This window comes from Gymnoscopelus microlampas, assembly GCF_963454915.1.
Source record: "Gymnoscopelus microlampas genome assembly, chromosome: 7".
Classification (NCBI taxonomy): Eukaryota; Metazoa; Chordata; class Actinopteri; order Myctophiformes; family Myctophidae; genus Gymnoscopelus; species Gymnoscopelus microlampas.
This window is the reverse complement of record NC_139944.1, coordinates 42,608,055-42,628,901: the sequence shown is the minus strand read 5'-3', so window position 1 is coordinate 42,628,901 and position 20,847 is coordinate 42,608,055. Positions and strand designations below refer to the sequence as shown.

General features: G+C 42.9%; 1 protein-coding gene across 1 annotated transcript; it reads right to left on the bottom strand.

The window, feature by feature from the left end:
* Positions 1–4,394: 4,394 nt before the first annotated feature.
* Positions 4,395–4,853, bottom strand: LOC311049510 (small ribosomal subunit protein uS15-like; the record flags this gene model as incomplete). Its single annotated transcript, XM_084063118.1, has 1 exon — positions 4,395–4,853. Exon 1 carries the CDS (start codon positions 4,848–4,850, stop codon positions 4,395–4,397), a length of 456 nt encoding a protein of 151 aa, XP_083919244.1. The 5' UTR covers positions 4,851–4,853.
* Between the last annotated feature and the right edge of the window lie 15,994 nt (positions 4,854–20,847).

Sequence of the window (20,847 nt, the reverse complement as noted above, 5' to 3'; positions counted from 1 at the left end):
ATCTAGATGGCAAAACATGCCCTATCATGGCACGCAACAACACAGCACCAGCAGCAGTCATATTGCATGGATGTTAGCCATTGACAAAGCAAGCGCACTGACATTCCCATCCTAATCAATGTGAGACGTCGGGTGGTTTATGAGCTTGCAACAAAGGAGAACAAGCTGTCTATCACAACCATGTCCTTGCCTCCGTCTCCCCAGCTGCCTTGCATATGCTTTATATACTGCATATGTACATCAAAGTTGAAGTGTACAAGGTCAAGAAGACACACTCTCTTCCGTCTAGTGGTCTATAAGTGAATTCCCATGAGATTATAGTGGTTTCAATGAATCTAGAATCCACTTGAAGCAAGCCACTGTGTCATCAGCACTTAACCACTAGTGCCCTTCACAATGTCAACTGCTATTAGCTTGAAGACAGAGACACTAACATTATAAGCAGACACGGGGGGAGAGTCTCTCTGACCTTTTGGAAGACTACGATGTGTGTTATGATAGGAAGAACAAAACCTCACACGGGCGGCAGTGGCTCAGGGGTAGAGTGGCCGGGTAGTGTGAGCTGGAAAACCGCAAGGTTCCCAGTTCGATCCCGGGCTGGGGCGCTCCCCTAGAGTTAGTGTCGAAGTGTCCTTGAGCAAGACGCTGAACCCCTAATTGCTCCCGATGAGCAGGTTGGTGCCTTGCATGGTTTCCTCCGCCATCGGTGTATGAATGTGTGTGTGAATGGGTTAATGGCACTATCAATGTAAAGCGCTTCGGATAGAAGCGCTATATAAATGCACCATTTACCATTTTTACCATTTACACATACCTTACTGGATGGACTTGAGTCTTTGAAGGCACTGAAGGGTAGGGAGTCCTGCAAGACAGAGGGGATATATGTAACCATAATGTGAGCCTATAGTGTATGACAAACAACAACAACAACTGCTCATACTCATATGAGTATACGACAAATACATTTGAGACTTGAATGGCTTTGTAATGGAGTGAATTTATTTTAGCGTCTCAATTATGATTTATCAGTCTGTAAAAACAAATGAATGAGTGAGTGAGTACTTCAATATAACCCTCCCTTGTCCTTAAAACGCATTGTCTTACTAGAGATAAATTCTGCCTTTTATTTTATTCAGATAATTAATTAACCTTTTAAGAGATAAGAAAATTAGCTCGTCTTTAGAGATAAAATATTTCCATTATGGATGATGTCTTCAGTTTAAGGAAATGCTTCAAGAAGCAGTTACACTCCAAGAAAGTCTTTTCAGTAGTCAGCAAGAACATTTCCCTGATTAGCAGAGATGAAATCATCTATCAAACTGTACAACTAAAATATAATTGTGGAACTACAGCTTCATGATGATTCATCATAGATGTATGATTCTCATAAAATGTAACACAAAGGTACACTTTGTGTTACATTTGTCTTAAAACAGGAGATTTACTATTTTTGTGCGTAACTACTGTAGTACCTTACTTACTAACAAAAAACTAAGAAAAGATTGACACTCCAAGATCACGCCCTCAATTGTCACATCACAATAATGCCATCTGGACGGAGATATAGAACTTTGAGATGGAAAAACATCGGTTTAGTAGGAGTTTTGTCCACTTGGCCATCGCAGCATTAAACACACTTACACTTCTATTGATACAAAGTGTGTATAATACCTGTCTTTAAGGAATACAAAATACTAGACCGGTGCCCGTTGACGGCGTTGAGCACCAAGTCTGTGACGATGCAAGTTGGAGATCCATGCCCCAACAGGCTATGCAATACCTGTAGTACCCGTGTCAGAGCCTGTGTCCCTTTTATGCCCATATCTAGAGTTCTATGTCAGGCATGCCCAAACATGAAGTCCAGGCTAGTCTATAGTGCGTGCCAACCAAGCCCCCAGAACCCAGAGATTGCATTGAAGCGCATTGGACATGCTGGCCATCCATAGGTACTGCAGCTTAACACAAGCCTGGGGCTACTGTCACGAACAAGCGAAAACGGTTCCGACCAATGGGCTCGACTCACGAGCTTGCGCACAGGGTTGCGCATGGAGGTGACGCAAAACGCGTCAACCTATTTTTAACTCTATGGTGCCAACGTGTCGTCACCAAAGGGTCGCCACGCCCCCTTTTGACGCTGTAGCCATTACAGGGGTCAGACAGTACATATATAGAGATGCAGAGAGTGACGGAGGATGACGGTGGATGACGGTGGTCTGTGTTTGTAAACATTAACTTCTTTGCCGACTACATCTTTGACAGATTTCACTGTCATAGATGACAGACGTCATGGACGGAACAAAAAATACACAGATCGCACTTCACATCATGTTTATTATGTTCTCAACTTCATTAAAAAGGGATTTAGGTGCAAAATAGTTGAAGTGCCCCTTTAACAGCAAGGCACTGAAAACTTTAATCCACCATCGTAGGCTGCCCGGACATGCTAGCCTGGTTCCAGACCATACACTCAGAGAGTGGGCAGTCCACTCTCTGACTGCCCCTCTTGGTCTGGTGTTTTAATGTGAACCTAGGATTTATTCGGTACAAAAGGTACTGTCCAATAAGAGTCGTAGGTGGGGGTGGGGATCCCTTGTGATTGGTTTTGGGAAATTCTAAACCAACTATTCCCTTACCCCTTGTAATCGCCTACACTGGAGCTAATTCAGACTGAAGCTCCACGCAGCTTCAGTCTGATAATCAGGTTATGGATGTCCATATTTTTTCAATTTGTGTTACATCACGTTACGTGTTACTTTAACTAGCAACATAGTGAACGGGATGGATAAAAGGAACCTTATTATTACTTGACTTTATTCACATTTTAATTGTCAACTGTACTTGAAGGATACAGCCACTTTTTTTGTTGTAGCGGATTTGCACTGGGACTGTTGAATGTACTTGAAGGATACAGCCAGACACTTTATTTTGTATCTGTTGTATTTGCAAAAATAAAGGCATTCAGAACTGATTCAGAACTGTAGTAATGTTCCTAAGATAGCACATGGTATGGTCTGTTCTTCGAAAATAGCTGATCTACAAGCGCAATGCACTGTAGATCGGCTATTTTCGGAGAAGAGATGTAACATAGACATTATAAATGATTCAGAACGTAGTCATTTTCTGTAAGTTCCTATGATAACACATGGTATGGTGTTCCTAGGCGAGAGCGAGGGCACGCGGGTGGGCACGCCCCGAGCGATTTTGATACTTTTTTTCCTGTTTTTTGGTTACTTTATTTCGGTTTTAGGGTTAGCGTTATGTTATTTAATTCTTATTCTTGCCTGATTTTACCGATTTATTATTTATTATCAAATGTGTGTTTTTTGGGTGGATTTTGATACTTTTTATTCCGTTTTTTGGTTACTTTATTTCGGTTTTGTTTTTGTTTTTTTGCCTGATTTTACCAATTTATTATCAAAAAAATGAATTATAAATATTAAAAAATAAAATCTTTTTTTTTTGTTGCTAAATCGATTGGGTGGGTCAGCTTTCTATGTGGGTGGGCCGCTGCTCCCCCGCACCGCACTGCGCTCTGTCTGCTCCGCCTCTGTGAAGCCCTGCACTTGGCCTTGTGCGGGGTCGACTCTGACGGTCAGTTTTTGTGGGGTTCATAGAGTTCATTGTGGAGTTCGTTTTCTTTGCTTACTTCCATGGACTGATGAATGTTTGATCTACGAACTCTTGGTTTTTATGCCAGTTGCTGACATTGAAAAAAAAAAAAGAAAGAAAAAAAAGAAATAGTACTTGACTGACCCTTGATCTGTTTGCTTCTGTGTTCTTTGAAATATGTGCCCACTTCAACTATGGCCTGGATATGTGTGGTGTATAAGGCACCCCATGTTGTCTATGGAGTATTTCACTAAAAGCCAAGCGGATCTCTGGTCTCTTCACCTTCTCATGGGTAGCTTTTTTAGCTGAGTCATTCCACTGTATTGTGGTTTTGTTTTTCCTGAGGCCTGAGTTGTTTGTGGTGCACATTTTGTGTAATTCAATAACAGTGTTAATTATAAAGTGTTATATAATTACACAAAATGTACAAATAGGAGCTTGTACCTGATGCCATTGTGCATATAGTGCATAAGTGGTCACAGCTCATTTAAGTCCCCTCCTTCTGTCCCCTGTATAAATGTTCTGCCACACCTCCACCTCTTCCTCGTGTATTTCCGTATTGGAACGAGAAAGGAGTTTATGGACAATAGCCACATTAACTCGGAGACGTGTGTTTTGTGTCGTTCTGTCAGAATAAATGGAGATTGTCTCCAAAGAGAGTCCTGGGTCCGTCTGTGTGGTTTAGAAGGTGGTCTAAGGGGTATGTATGGGTATGGTGAGTCTTTTTTTCTTTTCTTTTTTTTCTCCAATCTGAATATTTTTTTTATTAAACCAAAGTCAAGAGTTTATGCCACCAGAGCATTGGCTGTAGAGGACTCGTACTTCCATTTAGGAGCCAGAACTCCCTCGGTCCTGTAGTAACGAGCCAGCCTGTGGATTGTGCTCTCAGTGAGAATCAGACGGAACTTGGCGCCTTGATCGTTTTTGTTTCTCTCCAGGTGCTTCCTGATGGCCACAGCCTTCTTGATGAGGTGGTAGAGGTCCTCGGGCAGCTCTGGAGCGAGGGCCTTGGACTTGAGGATCTGCAGGATCGTGTTGTCAGTGACAGAACGCACCTGGGCCACTCCAAGAGAATCCCTCAGAATCACACCGATCTGAGATGGGGTCAGGCCTTTCTTGGCCAGTTTGAAGATCTGCTCTTTGACATCATCGGATGTCATTTTAAGCCAGCTAGGAACACTGCGCTTGTAAGGCAGAGCTGACTGGGACAAGCCCTTTCCGGGAGCGTGCATGCGACCCATGATGGAGGTAGAGGAAGAGAGCGGGTGTGATGAGTCTTTTACAGTACAGAGGTAACTGGTAACGTGTAAGGCTTGATACCCTGGTTCGTATGGGAGTTGGAGAGTGATTGAGAGTGGTTGTCTACTGAAGGTCAACGAGCGAGAGAATCATACTCTAGAAGAGTATGACTATATATCAGTACTATGACGCCATATTGATGACATATGACACACTTGGCACATCACTCCCTCTGGTCCCATATATGGTTTTGGTAACCCATATATGCCCATATATGGGTATATACCAATATGCCCATATATGGGCATATACCAATATGCCCATATATGGGCATATTGGTCCCTGCCCATTCACTTGTACGGAGTTGCTCACCCAGCGCATACTCCCTTTGAACCCCTTCTTCCGGTTTGGGCAAATTTCACGGGCGGAGCCTATCTGGGGCCTCTGTGCGTCGTCTCGTATGCGCAGTAGTGTCACCTCCGTGCGCGACCCTGTGCGCAAGCTCGTGAGTCGAGCCCATTGAGGGAAATCGTTTTTGCTCGTTCATGTGTCTGGCCCCAGCTGCAGTAAGCTGCAGTACCATAATCAGCCACCATGTCCATTACGCTTCACTTCTCCCTCTCGGTTCTGGGGGCTTGGTGTAAGGGCCGCATAGCGGCCAAAACCTCTAGTACCTACAGTATATATGGGGGTATCGGTCGGATCGGTGGTTCTGGACAACCGCCTATCTGACTGACTCGACGCCAGACACTGCACGCCCTTGGGTTCTTGTCGATGTGCGCACCTTGTTTGAAGTGAGATATGTGAACTACAGACACACAGATGAACAGAGTTTTCGTACAATTATAGTAGGATAATGGGTAGATGATGAAGAGGGTTTTTTCTATCTCAGAGACTCCGGATACTCTAAGTTCAAAGCACACAAAGCTAAAAAATCTCACAGCTTTGCACTTTCATCCAAAGGTTAAAAGTGCAAAGCTGTCTATCACAAAAATCACTTAAACTCACACAATCCTGTGATGCTGTTAAAATCAAAACCACTTATGTCCTCTGGCTTGTGTGCACAGACTCCAGAGAGAGGCAGCAAAATCAGACTTACTTCACTGCAGGCATTTTCCATTGTATACATAAAATATCAAAGACCTTTATTCAACCTTGGTGATTCTTGTTTCAGTGACATTTCTAAATTATGATTACAATTGGACACAATTGGGACGAAAACTGAAGAGAGACGTGAAGTGAAACTAAAACAAAATAGGCAGTCTGAACTCCCACACAACATCAGGTGGGATCTGACAGCTATGACTGCCAAACATGCAACAGAAAAAAAAGAATAAATAGAAAAGTGTGCTTGAGTTGCATTAGTTTTGGACAAAATAGTAGCAGAAAAACAAAATGGCAGAACATCTTATCAGGTGGAAATGGACGGGCCTACTGTGAACGTGAAGAGGCTTGTTATAGCTCCAGCATGAGGCCGATTTGAAATATTTGGGAAGGAGGTTCTTCCCAGCTCTAGTTTCACATCGATCGGTCCAGCGGTGCCCGAGATTTGTTGTTCACAAACGGACGGACAGACAGCCGAATGGACGGACAGACAACAGACAGATTGACAAACTCACAGTAGTGAAAACAATCCCTCGGCCTGACAGGAATATAACAATAAAATGTCAACATTTAAATGATGGAGATGGGAGATGGCGGTTGTTGTTGGTCATTTTCACTGCAGTTTCTCAGCAATTCTCTCAGCCTGTTCCGTGTGGTAGACATCAGTGATAATGGCTTGATGGATGATCCGGGATGTGTGCCACAGACTCTGGACTAATAACCACCATGGCCTTAACAGCCCTGGCCTATGCTTGGCTGGAATGGCTGGAGCTCCCCAGAGTCTTGAAGGCCTGATGCAGGCTAATAGGCCATGGATGACCTCATTGATGTCTGGTGTCACATTTGGACTGGATTCAATGGCTTCATTTATTATTGGCTGGCAGTCTGCCGCAAGCGTGTGTGTGTGCAATGTGCAAATGTATGTTGTATAGAGTAGGTGTGTATGAAATTCAGACCTCCATCAGTACTGTTACACCTTATTCATATGACATGGGGTCCCAGAATTCACATGCAAATCTATTGAGACACACTGATGCCTGAAGCATAATAGGTTGCCTGCAGCCATAATCAAAGGTGGCATTCATGTAGCTGCGACTGTAATGAGGCCAATTTTCTGAGCAACGTCATAGACCATTTTTTTAATAAGGTAGAAAACAGGCAGGGCCCTATTTTCGGCCGAAGTTCCTATACCCATTATTTGGGGATTTAGCACTGCACAAGGTGCGTTCCCGTGCAAAGGTTGTTATCTTCAGACACCAGCCTTATCCCTAAAACACCTGTGCTACCCGTTACATTATGCATATGTGTGGTTTGGGCGTTACAAATTGTAACACAAAACCAATCACCGTGCCAGATAACAATTTTAGGGAAAGCGCAACAACACGCCCACGGCGGGTAGTGCGGGCGTAAGATAACGTTTAGGGACAGTGCCAACTCCCTTGTGCGTAATTCACGGGTAGCAGGTAGCGCGAACGGGTAAGGCACTGGCAAAGATAGGGCCCGCAATGTTTTATACTGTGCAGAACTATTACAGTACAAAGTACAAAAGCACAATTCAAACAAGATGCTTTACAGCAACACATGATGTGATATTTGTTCTGAGAATCTGTGGTTAGCTTTGCTTTTCCTACTATGATGTCCATCGGTATGTTCCAACCATTTGGTACTAGCCTCAGGGCCATCTGAGAATAAACACAACAGAAAAGCTCCTGCATCTCTTCACATCAGAGTTTTTGACCGTAGGCGTCTTTTGCACATGCATGATCTGACCTTCTATTGTGGCTTGTACCGCTTTTGGTACAGGGCATGGCTAATGTTAACCAGGGGCCCTGGAACACAGCGGGAGCTCAGTGAAGCAACATTAGCCCAGTGCATTAGCCTGGCTCTCTGACTGACACACATTCATGGATGGCTCCGTCCTCAGCCATCTGATTTACCCAGTCAGAGCCAGCACAGACAGCTGTAGTGTAGGCCACACACAGTCTCTCTGTGCCACCTCTCCTCTCTGTCATGTGCCTTTGCTGTGCTCTCATTGCTCTGTGCACTCGTCTCTCCCTCTGCCTCCACTTAGCTTTATTTCATCATGCACAGGGCTGGGTTTTGGTACTCAATACCTGCAAGGTATTAATCAAATCAAAGCAAATAGTAGAAACGTAACAACGCCAGTTGAGTCCAGCGATCAATCTCTAACTTCCCATCTATTTATTCATTTTTATTTGAGCCAGGTCAGATAAGGAAAACCAGACAGGGTCCAATAATGGCATGGCTTCATGTAGATCTCAGACTTCATGTGGCCAGTCTGTGATGTCACGGCGGTTTCAGACTATGGTTTCGGGTGCGCACCCTGGGCCACTTGGCTGATGTTGTGGTAGTGTGAACGTTGCGTATCGTTCCCCGAAACGGATCCCCGTTCCGTTCCCGAAACCACCTCCGGAGGCAGTCTCGGATCCGAATCATGCGTCCTCGGAGACGGTACGCTGCAGTGTGAAAGCAAGCGTACTGTTTGACGGAAGTGGCCCGCTATTTGGAATAGGTGACGGTATATAAACTCGACAAAAACAGTCAACAAAAAGACGTCGCAGGTAAATCCACAGGGGTTCAACCATGGCCGGATCCCGCGGGTTAATTTCATCATTAAATTATAAAATGAACCCATGGGATGATGAAAGATTTAGTACCGCATCATCCCGCGGGTTAATGTTATCATTAAATGACCAAATGAACCTGCGGGATGATGCGCTAAAACCCGCATTATTTATATATAAAACATTACATACAGAAATAGAATGAGAGCGCGAGATAGAAAGAGAGGCCGTGTCATGACCATATAATGACAGCAACAATATATATATATATATATATATATATATATATATATATATATATATATATAGTATATCTTGTGGAGTTTCAGCTACTATGCATCCCAGAAATATATAGCTTATAAGGCTTTGTAATTTGTAAGTAAATATGGTAACTCATTTAGATGTAGGCCTACGTAGGTTTATGGTTTCCCAAGGACTATAGCCGTTTCACTCATGATGCAATTTCTCTTTCATAACAGATGCATACATGTGCCAGATAATCCCCACACAAAGAGAGTAAAAAAAGAAAAGACGTTACTTTATTTAGTAAGACATGAGAAACAGTACATGGAAGTACAATTCACAATACAAGGTTTCAGTCATTCAGTCCGACTTCACTGTATAGGCTAGTTGCCTTTTCATAAATGATATATTTTGTACTTAAGCTGTCGTGAAAGTTTATAATATTTAGAGAAATGTAAAGTTTCAAATACAAAAGTAGTAGTAGTTGTGAAGGTTAGCAAACTGGACATTTAGACTGAATGTTTCCTGTATCCTCATCTTGCGCTAATGCACACAAGTGTTTCACCAGGTTTTATTTGTGTTGTTTCTCATAAGCGTGCATCCGTTGTCTGTCAACAACACGCGCGCCAACAACACAGCAGTCTGTGCCTTGACTTCTGTGCGCTCGCGTCGCTGTGCGCTCAGTGCGCTCCTGACTCTCTCCAGGCGGCGCGGCAACCCTATATTTATGCGCGACCAGCACAAACATTGTCGCATAGTTGATGACGTCTGTGTCCACTGGCGAAGCATTATGTGCATGCCGCCACCTATAGGATCGGGGGTATATATGCAAGTGTTCTCGGGCGCGTTAGAGCCTTGGCCAGTGTGAATGCGGGCCAGCCAAGCGCACTCGGAAACGGAGCGGTCTGGAGTGCGCACCCGAAACCGTAGTCTGAAACGGCCCTCAGTCACCTACAGTATGTGTTTCTCGCTGCCCGTGCACTGTTTGACTGTAGGCATTCCTGTGTGTATGGTCTCATGACCTTGCTGTGTGCTGTACACCACCATGGCGTGTCTGGCTGTACTGTTAGCTGAAGGTCTGTAGCTTCTGTTTCTGTCATGCAAGAGTTAAAAAAAAAATCCCCAGCATCTCTTTTTCTGTACTTCTGCACTTAACACTTTGACTTTGACTAGCTAGTCTGTTTGACAGTGTAGGATTTGATACACCAAAATAATCCTTAACCCTGACGCACATACTCTCACATTTGGTATCAGTATCGCTTCAAATGGACTGCTATTCACACTGGTACCAGTCTTTCTTAAACTTTCACAACCACCAATTTTACACGCACGCACGCACGCACGCACGCACGCACGCGCACACACACACACACACACACACACACACACACACACACACACACACACACACACACACACACACACACACACACACACACACACACACACACACACACACACACACACACACACACACACACACACACACACACACAGTACAGTAGATGCCCACTACTCAGTCATGTGCTCTTTCTTTCTATCTTACAGTACATCATTCTGCTTCAGTCTCTGACTGACCAAACAAAGCACCCCAATTACCTTTATTAACATTCCATCTCGGATCCTCTTTCTCATTGAAGTCACAGCTGCAGACACAATGCAAACAGCTTGCTACTCCACTGAGAGATCAATGTGAAGAACTCTTCACACACACACACAGGTGAACAGTCAGGCAGCACGCCAACAGTAGCCCCCTCCTAATCCACTTTGGATGTTAAGGATCTATCAACTCCCCCGTTCTCTGTTTTCCAGCGAGAAACACACCTCTATAGCCCCGAGAAAGGCCATTCAGAGGTAACCACCTACTGAGAGCAGAATGGCAGTTCACAGCTAGGTGAAGTTTTTAATAAAATCTTGAATGCACATACTGTACAGTAATGCATAGAGACAGGCACTGCCTTGGATGCAGACTACAAGCTACATCTTCAGTGTACTGTATGTACGACTAAAGGATCATGTACGACAGTGGATAACTTGCCAAAGTTCATATTCATATCCTATTTCGTTTCTTACCGGATATAGATTTCCCTTTGTGCTCAGTAGTCAATAATAAGTCACAAATATCCCCGCAGCATGTGTGCGCGCGCGCACACACACACACCACACACACACACACACACACACACACACACACACACACACACACACACACACACACACACACACACACACACACACACACACACACACACACACACACACACACACACACACACACAGCAATTTTGTAATGTATTTTGGTACAAAATCATTCAATGCTTTATAAACCAACTGTAGTATTTTGAAATCAGTTATTTGACAGACAGGAAGCCAGTGTAAAGATCAAGAACTGGAGAGATATCATCCACTTTCTTGGTATTAGTATTAAGGGCCCAAGCAGCAGCATTCTGAATCAACTGAAGCTGTCTGGTCGATTTTTGGGGGAGACCTGCAAAGAAGCCGCTACAGTAGATAGTAGAGACTAATGAAAATAAATGCATGGAAATGTTTTTCCAAATTCTGCTGAGACATAAGTCCTTTAATCCTCACAGTAGGCTGACTTTGTAATTCTCTTAATGTGGCTGTTGACTTTCAGATCTGAGTCTATGACTCTATGACTATCCCAATGCGACCAAGATTTCTAGCCTGTGTTGTGGTTTTAAACATTGCCTATTGAAGCTGAGCACTGACTTTTAATAATTATTCCTTGGCTCCAAAAACAATTGCTTTTTGTTTTGTCTTTGTTTAATTGAAGACATTTCTGGCACATCCGATCATTGATTTGTTCAATGCACTTACTCAGTGCTTGTTTTGGATCGGTCCCCTGTGTGTGTGTGCGTCGTCCACTGAGATGTGTAATTAAATTCCTGTAGACACTAAGTAGTCCCGGTACTATAAGTAGAAAAGCCCCACCCAGTCTAGTAATGTTGAGGTCGGCCATGTTGAATACAGCACTGAGCTATAGTAGCCTAATACCGAGACTGAAATTCTGCTACTATCAGTGTTTAAAGTGGATGTCAACAAGTAAGGGTGGTTTAGTGATGGCAGTTTTCAGGGGGAATAAACCTGTAATTTCAAACATTTTTGAAAAAGCCTGTTTGTAGAATATATCAAGGCAGCACACACACACAAACACAAACACTAACACAAACACACACCATTTGGTTCCTAACTATCCATCATTTAGCTGGGGACCCCCTGAACCCCCTCAAGAACTTATTGAAGCTGCCGTGTCCTGGTGGTCAAATCTGGTTTTGCAAGATTTCCGCAATTAAACCACTAGCATGCTTCTATCGTCTGAAACCCTATAGTGCGCCTGCTTGGTGCTCTAATCTTACGCATTTGGGCACCAAATTGGTTACCACAAATGCAGAAGCATTGCGTACTTCCGTTGCTTCATGCGCTGGGTGAGCAACTTCATTGAAATTAATAGGTGGGGGCGGGGTTGTCCGTACTCTAGATCAGTGGTTCCAAACTTTTTAGCTCAAGACCCCAAAGAGAAATTAGACCGGGATCCAAACTACTGAAAATAGCAGATCCACAAGCTCACAAAGGGTCGCTTTGCGCCGTGTTGCGAGCTTGTGGATCTGCTATTTAAAAAAAATGAATAAAAAAATATATAATTTTTTTTTTGTAGGAAATGAAAAAAAGGGGATATTTGCTCGCGACCCATAAAAAACAAAAATGCATTCGCGAGCCACAAATGGGTCCCGACCCAGTGTTTGGGTCGGGGTTCCTTCTTCCTCCTTCTGTTATGAAGAGAAGATGATTAGTCATCGCTGTCCTGGTCATGTGACTTACAGGTCATTGTCACTACAGTATGTAACTGAAACTCCCCCCAGGGAGGAACACTGTGGCCGCCATGCTTCAGCTTTAGCCTCGCTCTATGAGTGCTACTTTCATGCTCTACTTCTTGTTCCAGTTATTGTCCTCTACACAGTACTGTAACACCCTCAGTGTTCATTTTTAACACTCAGAGGTACAGATGGATACAGCAGGGGTCTTCAACGTTTTTCAGCCCAAGGAAGGACCGCCTAGCTGAGAGACAGATGAAGCAGGGACCCCCCATTGCATAAATGTATAACATTGTGTTGCATTTTAAACCTTTTAATAGATTTCATGGATAGCTTCATAAACTAGTTCGACAGCATTAGTGTATGTTGGATTAATGTTAAGCATTTTTAAACACTTCAACAATTCAATAATATTTTTAATACGTCAATACTTAGTATAGTTGACCTTTCACTCTGTACTTGGTCAGCTCTTTTTTCCCTCTACACCAGACCTCTTTGCCAAAAATAGATAATCTACAAGCTCACAACGTCTCACGCTGCGGCTAAAGTTCTCGTCAGAATAGGGATACTAGGGTTCAAGTGGTTAATGTAAAAATTAAATGACCCTATCACACAAAGATTTGGAACCCCCCGGTAGTAACTCTGAGGACCCCCTCCAAAAATGACTTTATTCTAGTGTTATTTAGTGTATACTAGTATATAATATTAATTTCACCCTTAAATGTATACTAAAAGTACCATATGTTTTTTTTAGCTCACTGTCTATCTAACTATATAAATGGCGACCAACTTCCGCACCCTCGGTGTCCACACCCCACAGCTCTGTGATCGACTAAACAACGCACCGCCAGACCACATGTCGGCAACTGACTCGCCACGGCGGCCGCGCTGAATTTACGCCTCGCGTAGGGGACATCTCACTGCTCAATACACCTTTTCCACCGCGCAACATAATTAATTCTACTCACCAAATGTCGGACAAAACGGAAGGGGAGGCAGCTTCGTACCGTTTACCGTGCGCACGACCTCATCACCACAACAGCACGCAGCCGCTGCGGTTTTTTTTTCCTTTTTTCCAAACTTTTTTTTTGGTCACCATTTTCTCCAGGCACCATTTCTGGTGTAACGTGCGCTGGGTTGCCAGGTTTGCACAGCCTGCGCCAGAAATCTCTACTGCCCACTCTGTGCTGCAGCTACACGGACACACAGACAGGGACACGGAGGGACCTACAACATGTCTGGACATGTCTGTGTAAGCGAGAACTATACTTCGCCAGTACAACGCTGTGTAACCGACAGCACGTGCGCACGACCAAATCACAACAACACCAGGCGGCCGCCATCTTGCAGAAAGGGCTGCCATTCGCCAGCTTTCAGAAAAACAAGCAACCACCTTCATATTTTTTTTTTTTTTTTTTTTTTTTTCCTTTTGGAAATTTTCATCCCACGATTTCCGCGCGGACCACCAGGGGGTCCGCGGACCCCCTGGTGGTCCGCGAAACATACAAAATATAATTTCTTCTACTTCTTTTTCATCATTTTGTAACTTTTACATTACACTTTCTTACAATTTTTTTTTTTTTTTTCCCTTTTTGCAAATGGAAGCTACACGGATACAGAGACAGGGACACGGAGGGACCAACAAACGCAAAGCCCCGTGCGCGGCTGGGGTTGAGGGGGGCGTAGCCCCCCGAAACTCTAGTAAGTCATATTTAAGCTCAAGCTAAACACCATATGGTCCTTTCAAATGTAAAGGTTAAATATAAATGTATATGACTAATATTGTGGTAGTTCTACTGTTAACAGCAAACATAAATGAAGCTTGACTTAGAAGATTAAATCACAAATTGAATCGCAATCACAATATTAGTCGGCAAATTCACAATAAGATATTTCCCCCCAGTCGTTCAACCGCAGTTACGTTGCTCTGGTTTACTTTTAAATATTTATATCCATGCACTGTGATTACGGAAGATATTTTGGCCACATGCTACATGTACATGTTGTGACTGTTCACTGCCCCGAAGAGTTCACCGAAGGGTCGGTCAATAAATACAAACCATGTTTCAATTCACACTGCATACAGAAAATATGATCAGTGTTGTTATAGCCACATACTGTAAGTGGTAGACTGTACATTTACTCAAGTACTATACTGTACTTAACTAAAATGTTTAGGTACTTCTTACTTTACTTGAGTTTGTCAATTTTTCAATAATTTATACTTCTACTCCACTACATCTCGGAGGCAAGTACCAAGTACAATTTTGAATGCAGGACTTTTAACAGCGTATTTCTAAAATTGCTACATTTACTTCAGTAAAAATAATTATGAGTATTTCTTCCACCACTGATAGCCCCATACTGTACATTACAGGTCAGGAGAAGGACAAGTGTAAATACTAACCCCTGTGAACAGCCGGCTCTAATGACAGCTCTAATGTCAGCCTGTTATTATCAAAGCCATTTGGTTGAAGCCCAGCATGCACGACCCAACCAGTGTTGCCAGATTTTGGGAGAGAAATACAGTAAGCAACCAGGTCTATGAAAACAAGCCCAAAAGAAGCGACTATAGGCCACACAAACAAGCCCAAATAAGCACCTACACTTTAGAAACAAGCCCAAATAAGCACCTACACTTTAGAAACAAGCCCAAATAAGCACCTACACTTTAGAAACAAGCCCAAATAAGCACCTACACTTTAGAAACAAGCCCAAATAAGCACCTACACTTTAGTAACAAGCCCAAATAAGCACCTACATTTTAGAAACAAGCCCAAATAAGCACCTACACTTTAGTAACAAGCCCAAATAAGCACCTACACTTTAGAAACAAGCCCAAATAATCACCTACACTTTAGAAACAAGCCCAAATAAGCACCTACACTAGAAACAAGCCCAAATAAGCACCTACACTTTAGAAACAACCCCCCCCCCCAAAAAAAAAAACGCAACCCGCGATTAACAATATTTACAAGCAACTTTACAGAAAAACAAGCCCAAAGTTCGCTTATAATAAGCAGACATGGCAACACTGAACCCAACAAATCAACACCGCTGCCAAGCAGCCTACCTGTCCCCCCGGGACTCAACGCTCCATGGCAACCAACCAACCCCTAATGACCGGCATGGTGGCAACAGATGTGGTCCAGGCTACGGTTGGTTGGCTAAAGCACTGTTTCCCAAACATTGAGGTCGGGACCAGTGTTGATTTTGACAGCAAATCCAGTCTTTTGAATACAATTCCATTTAGTTTTAGTCATAATTATTTTATGTCTACTTGGTTGCGTGCTGAAAATAGCCGATCTACAAGTTCACAACGTGTCGCAGCTTTTTCAGAGAGCAACACCTGATCGCAACCAAACATAAAATGACTTGTCTTTTAGTTCTACTGGATCTTTTCTCCACTAGTCCCTGTCAATATATTTAGTCTTAGTTTTAGTCATCATAGAGTCGTTTTTATTTAGTTTTCGTCAGTGAAAAAAGGTAGACGACGAACATTTTTCGTCATAGTTTTAGTCGATAAACTCAACACTGGTCGGGACCCATTTTTAAGGGCCGCAGGTAAATATGTTTTCTACCGAATTAGAAAGAAATAAAATCCAGAAGCTCACAACGCGTTGCATGGTGACACGTTGTGAGCTTGTACTGTTGATCAGCTAATTTAACTACTTTGGGGTCCCAGGGGGAGACATCACATTTCTTTTTTGGGTCTCGAGCTAAATAGTTTGGAAATGGGAACCACTGGGTTAGCGAAGCTCAGTATTGTTCAGCGACGAGACAGGAGGAAGGAGGAGGCGAATGGAGGAGATGCAATATGGAAAGGAGAAACCATCCGAGGAAGAGGTGCCCACGGCTCCCCATCCTCACCCAGACACCAACATCTGTCCCCATTGCCCTGTCCTCTATTTCCTTCCATCCATCCATCAATAGACCTATCACAGTTATTACATATAATCGCCTGATCACAATCATGAAATAATCACAATTATGTTTGCATAATAGTCGGAATCGTTAAAATCTTTGGGGTATAAATTCATCTGTTCATTCATCATGGCGAAAATAGCCGATCTACAAGCTCAAAATGCGTCACAACGTGACGCATTACGATGCTATTTATGACGCTTTATGTTTTTTGGGGTTATCAAGTTCAGTGGTGTAAAGTAACTAAGTGCATTTACTCAAGTACTATTGAGGTACTTTTACTTTACCGGAGTATTTCCAATTGTCTATACTTTTACTTCTACTCCACTACATCTCAGAGGCAAATATTGTACTTTTACTCCACTACAATTATTTGAAAACTTTAGTTACTAGTTACTTTGCAGATATAAATACATTATAAAACATAATCAACCACTTTAGCCCTATTTTATACCTTGGCTATTTGAAAATAGCCGATCTACAAGCTCACAACGCGTCGCATCGCGACGCATTGTGAGCTTGTAGATCGGCTATTTTCAAACATTTTAGTACTTTTAGTACTTTAAGCGCATTTTGATACCAATACTTTTGTACTTTTACTCAAGTAAAATTTGAATTCCGGACTTTTACTTGTAACAGAGTACTTCTACATTGCAGTATTGATACTTTTACTTAAGTAAAACAATTGAGTACTTTTTCCACCACTGATCCAGTTGCCTTGCTCAAATAAAATGTAAATTATCTTTTCACTTGAAGACGGAGTGCCTTGGATGCAGTTTAAGCCACTGGGGAGATAAAGCATAAAGCAGCACCTCTTGAACTAGAGAGCCACTTGATCCACGCAGTGCTTGCTCCCTTTGTTTCGTGTTTTCTTTTTCTTCTTTTTTTTAGTATACAACTATTAGCATGGCCTGTATTGGCCATAGTACATTATTTATCATGATTATTGGTACAGGCCATTGTCATTTATTTGCATATTTAAGTTATTTATTTGCCATATCTACCCTGTGGCATTTATGTTTACAAAGCCTACAAGACAAACAGAGATGTATCATTTTGATTCCAATGTTCAAAGACGACACAATGGTTAATCGCAATTATTTGTATGAAAATTAATCATCAACTAACATTTCATGATAGTGACAGCCCTATCCATCCATCCATCCATCCCTCCATGCATCCATACTGTATATCCTCATCTGTTCCTGTGTTATCTTTCAGCTCATTTTCCGTAGATAATGAACTGCTTAATGTTCTCAGAAAATGGATTTCCAGTCATAAATAGTCAGTCTGTTGCCATCGACACAGACAATTTATTTTCCCCCTTTCTCCGAGGCTTCTTCTGTTCACTCGTTCCATTTATCCTCCATCGTAGCAATGACTACAGTTACAACACTGTGAAATCAAGGATCTATCCATTCAAAACAAAGCGTGCTTACTGCTTACACACACATATATATACACACACACACACACACACACACACACACACACACACACACACACACACACACACACACACACACACACACACACACACACACACACACACACACACACACACACACACACACACACACACGCGTTTGTATTCCTATACTTGTGAGGACATCAACATTTTAGGAAGACAATTTTATGATTGATTTATGATTTCTTTGGGGCATTTTTAACCGCAAGTCTAAACCCGAAAAATAGCAGATCTACAAGCTCACAACGTGTCGCAGCGCGACACGTTGTGAGCTTGTAGATCGGCTATTTTACGGTGTGCGCCATCGCCGCACAACTGAGTATAAAATGGGAAAAATCGACAACCCGACCCCTAAACCTAACATCTAAATGTCTAATCCTAATCCTAACCCCAACCTGAATCTTTTTCGAATTGTAAACGTATCTCTCAAAAACAAATCGACCATAAAACAACCATTTTTCTTGCGAGGACCAGGAAAATGGTCCTCACAACATCTATTCCTCAAATTCTACTATACTTTTGACATTTGGTCCTCAGAAGTATAGTAATACAAAAACACACACACACACACAGACACACACACACACACACACACACACACACACACACACACACACACACACACACACACACACACACACACACACACACACACACACACACACACACACACACACACACACACACACACACACACACACACACACGCGCCTTATTTCTCCCCATTCTCATTACTTTTTTTTAATTAGCTCCATATTCATTTGTCACTCTCTCGCCTCAGAAATATCCCTCCTCCACCCCTCCTCCACCATTATTCAACCTCTTTATAACTTCTAATATCATCTTCTCGTATCCATTCATCCCTCTCAAGCACTCTCCCTCCCCGTCCCTCGATCACACTCTCATTTTGTCGCTATCGGGAGGAAACCTTGTATGTTGTACAAAACCGTTCCTTTCTTATTAGCCAATCTACAAGGTCAATACTTTTGTGCGGCACTGTTGTATGATGAAGTAGGACATTCATTTACAAAAATAGAGAAAAAGAATATGGAGATACAAGGTTTCTGCCCAACAACAACGATTAGCTCTCCTCTTATCACATCCTCTTCTCCTGTGTTTGTCCCCTACTCCCACTCTTAATAAATAATAATAAATAATTATAACTTGAATTTATAAAGCGCCTTTCATAAACCCAAGGGCGCTTTTCATCAAAAACAATGAACAACCAACGAACAAACTACCAAACAAAACAACAACCATAGTTCTATCCGCCATAAGCCTGAGAGAATAGGTGTCTTTTCAAGGCAGCCTTAAAAGAGTCCAGTGTTGGAGGAGCATGGCGAATCCCTATTGGGAGAGAGTTCCACAGGGTGGGGGGGGGCTGCCACACTGAAGGCTCTGTCACCCCTTGGTTCGCTTGTTTGCAGTGGTGGAAAAAGTACTCAAATGTTTTACTTAGGTAAAAGTATCAATACTGCAATGTAGAAGTTACAAGTAAAAGTCCGGAATTCAAAATCGACTTGAGTAAAAGTACAAAAGTATTGGCATCAAAATGTATTTAAAGTACCAAAAGTACTAAAATGTTTGAAAATAGCAAATCTACAAGCTCACAAGGCTCTCTCTCTCTCTCTCTCTCTCTGCTACGGTCAGGCACACGTCCCCCAGAGAGAGAGTGCTGAGAGAGCCTGAAATATTGATGTCCCCAGGCGTAGGTTACCGCCAGCGCACTCTGCGGGGGGTTTCAGAGTCAGACCAGTTAGGGAGAAACATGGAGTGACTATATAGGAGGATGAGTGGGAGGATGAGTGGGAGTTGGCAGAAGGGGAAGAGATGGATTGGAGAGAGTAAAATGAAAATGGTTAAATAGACTGTATGGACTGCATTTCTAAGTCAAGTTTGTATAGTTATTTGTCTAGCCCTTATTCACTGTTACAGTCCCAAGGGGCTTTACAATGGCTGCATTCTTTAAAAGCAAACAGAATGACGTCCACTGACCTTCGACCATAGCCTGACACTCAGCTTGAATTTTCATTTCGTTTTTCACTCCATTATTCAGTCTGAAAGCCCTCTCAGTCCAGCAGTGTTCATTTTGTTGACTAAAAGACTAAGATTTTGATATTTAGTCGAGTAAGACTAAACAATTTCAGATGACTAAAATAGGACTAAAACTAAATGGTGTGAATCAGAATTTGGCTCTGGGCTCCCTAGGCTGGCGGGGGAAGTGTAGCGCCCAGGATCACTTAGATAATTGGCACCGGGTGAAAAAGGGTTACAAATACGTGGGATAAAAAAAAATGAGAAAGAATTTGCTGTCAAAATTAAAACTGCAGTGCAGCCGTTTTCTGAGATGGGGGCGTGGCCAAATTGGGACTCTTTGGCGATTGGTTCATACTGGATCATCCCGATCCCGATAGGGAACCCGCCGGTTCGATTTTCAACTGAGAAAACCCCGCCTTCTACAGCGTCACCAGACCCTGAATGCGAGGCTAGCGGTTCAGGGGCTGGAGCTAGGCTACTTCTTCGACCATATATATTGGGTGGGGAAATACTCCCAAGAAAAAATCCTGTCATATGAAAACAAAAGGAAGGAGCCTCAGGAAGGGTCACAAGGGAGGGTAGGGGACCGTCTTCCATGGGCAGACAGGTGTGCAATGCAGCATGGGCAATATCCAAATGCAGAAACAAATGACGGAACAAACTACCATAGTACTGTATATTATGCTTGTTGGAAGCAGTTGGAGTTCACTGTCTTGCTCAAGGACACTTCAGCGCGATGCCAGTACAAGCCAGGATTGCACCGGGAATCTTCTACTTGCCAGGTGACTGCTATACCTCCCGAGAC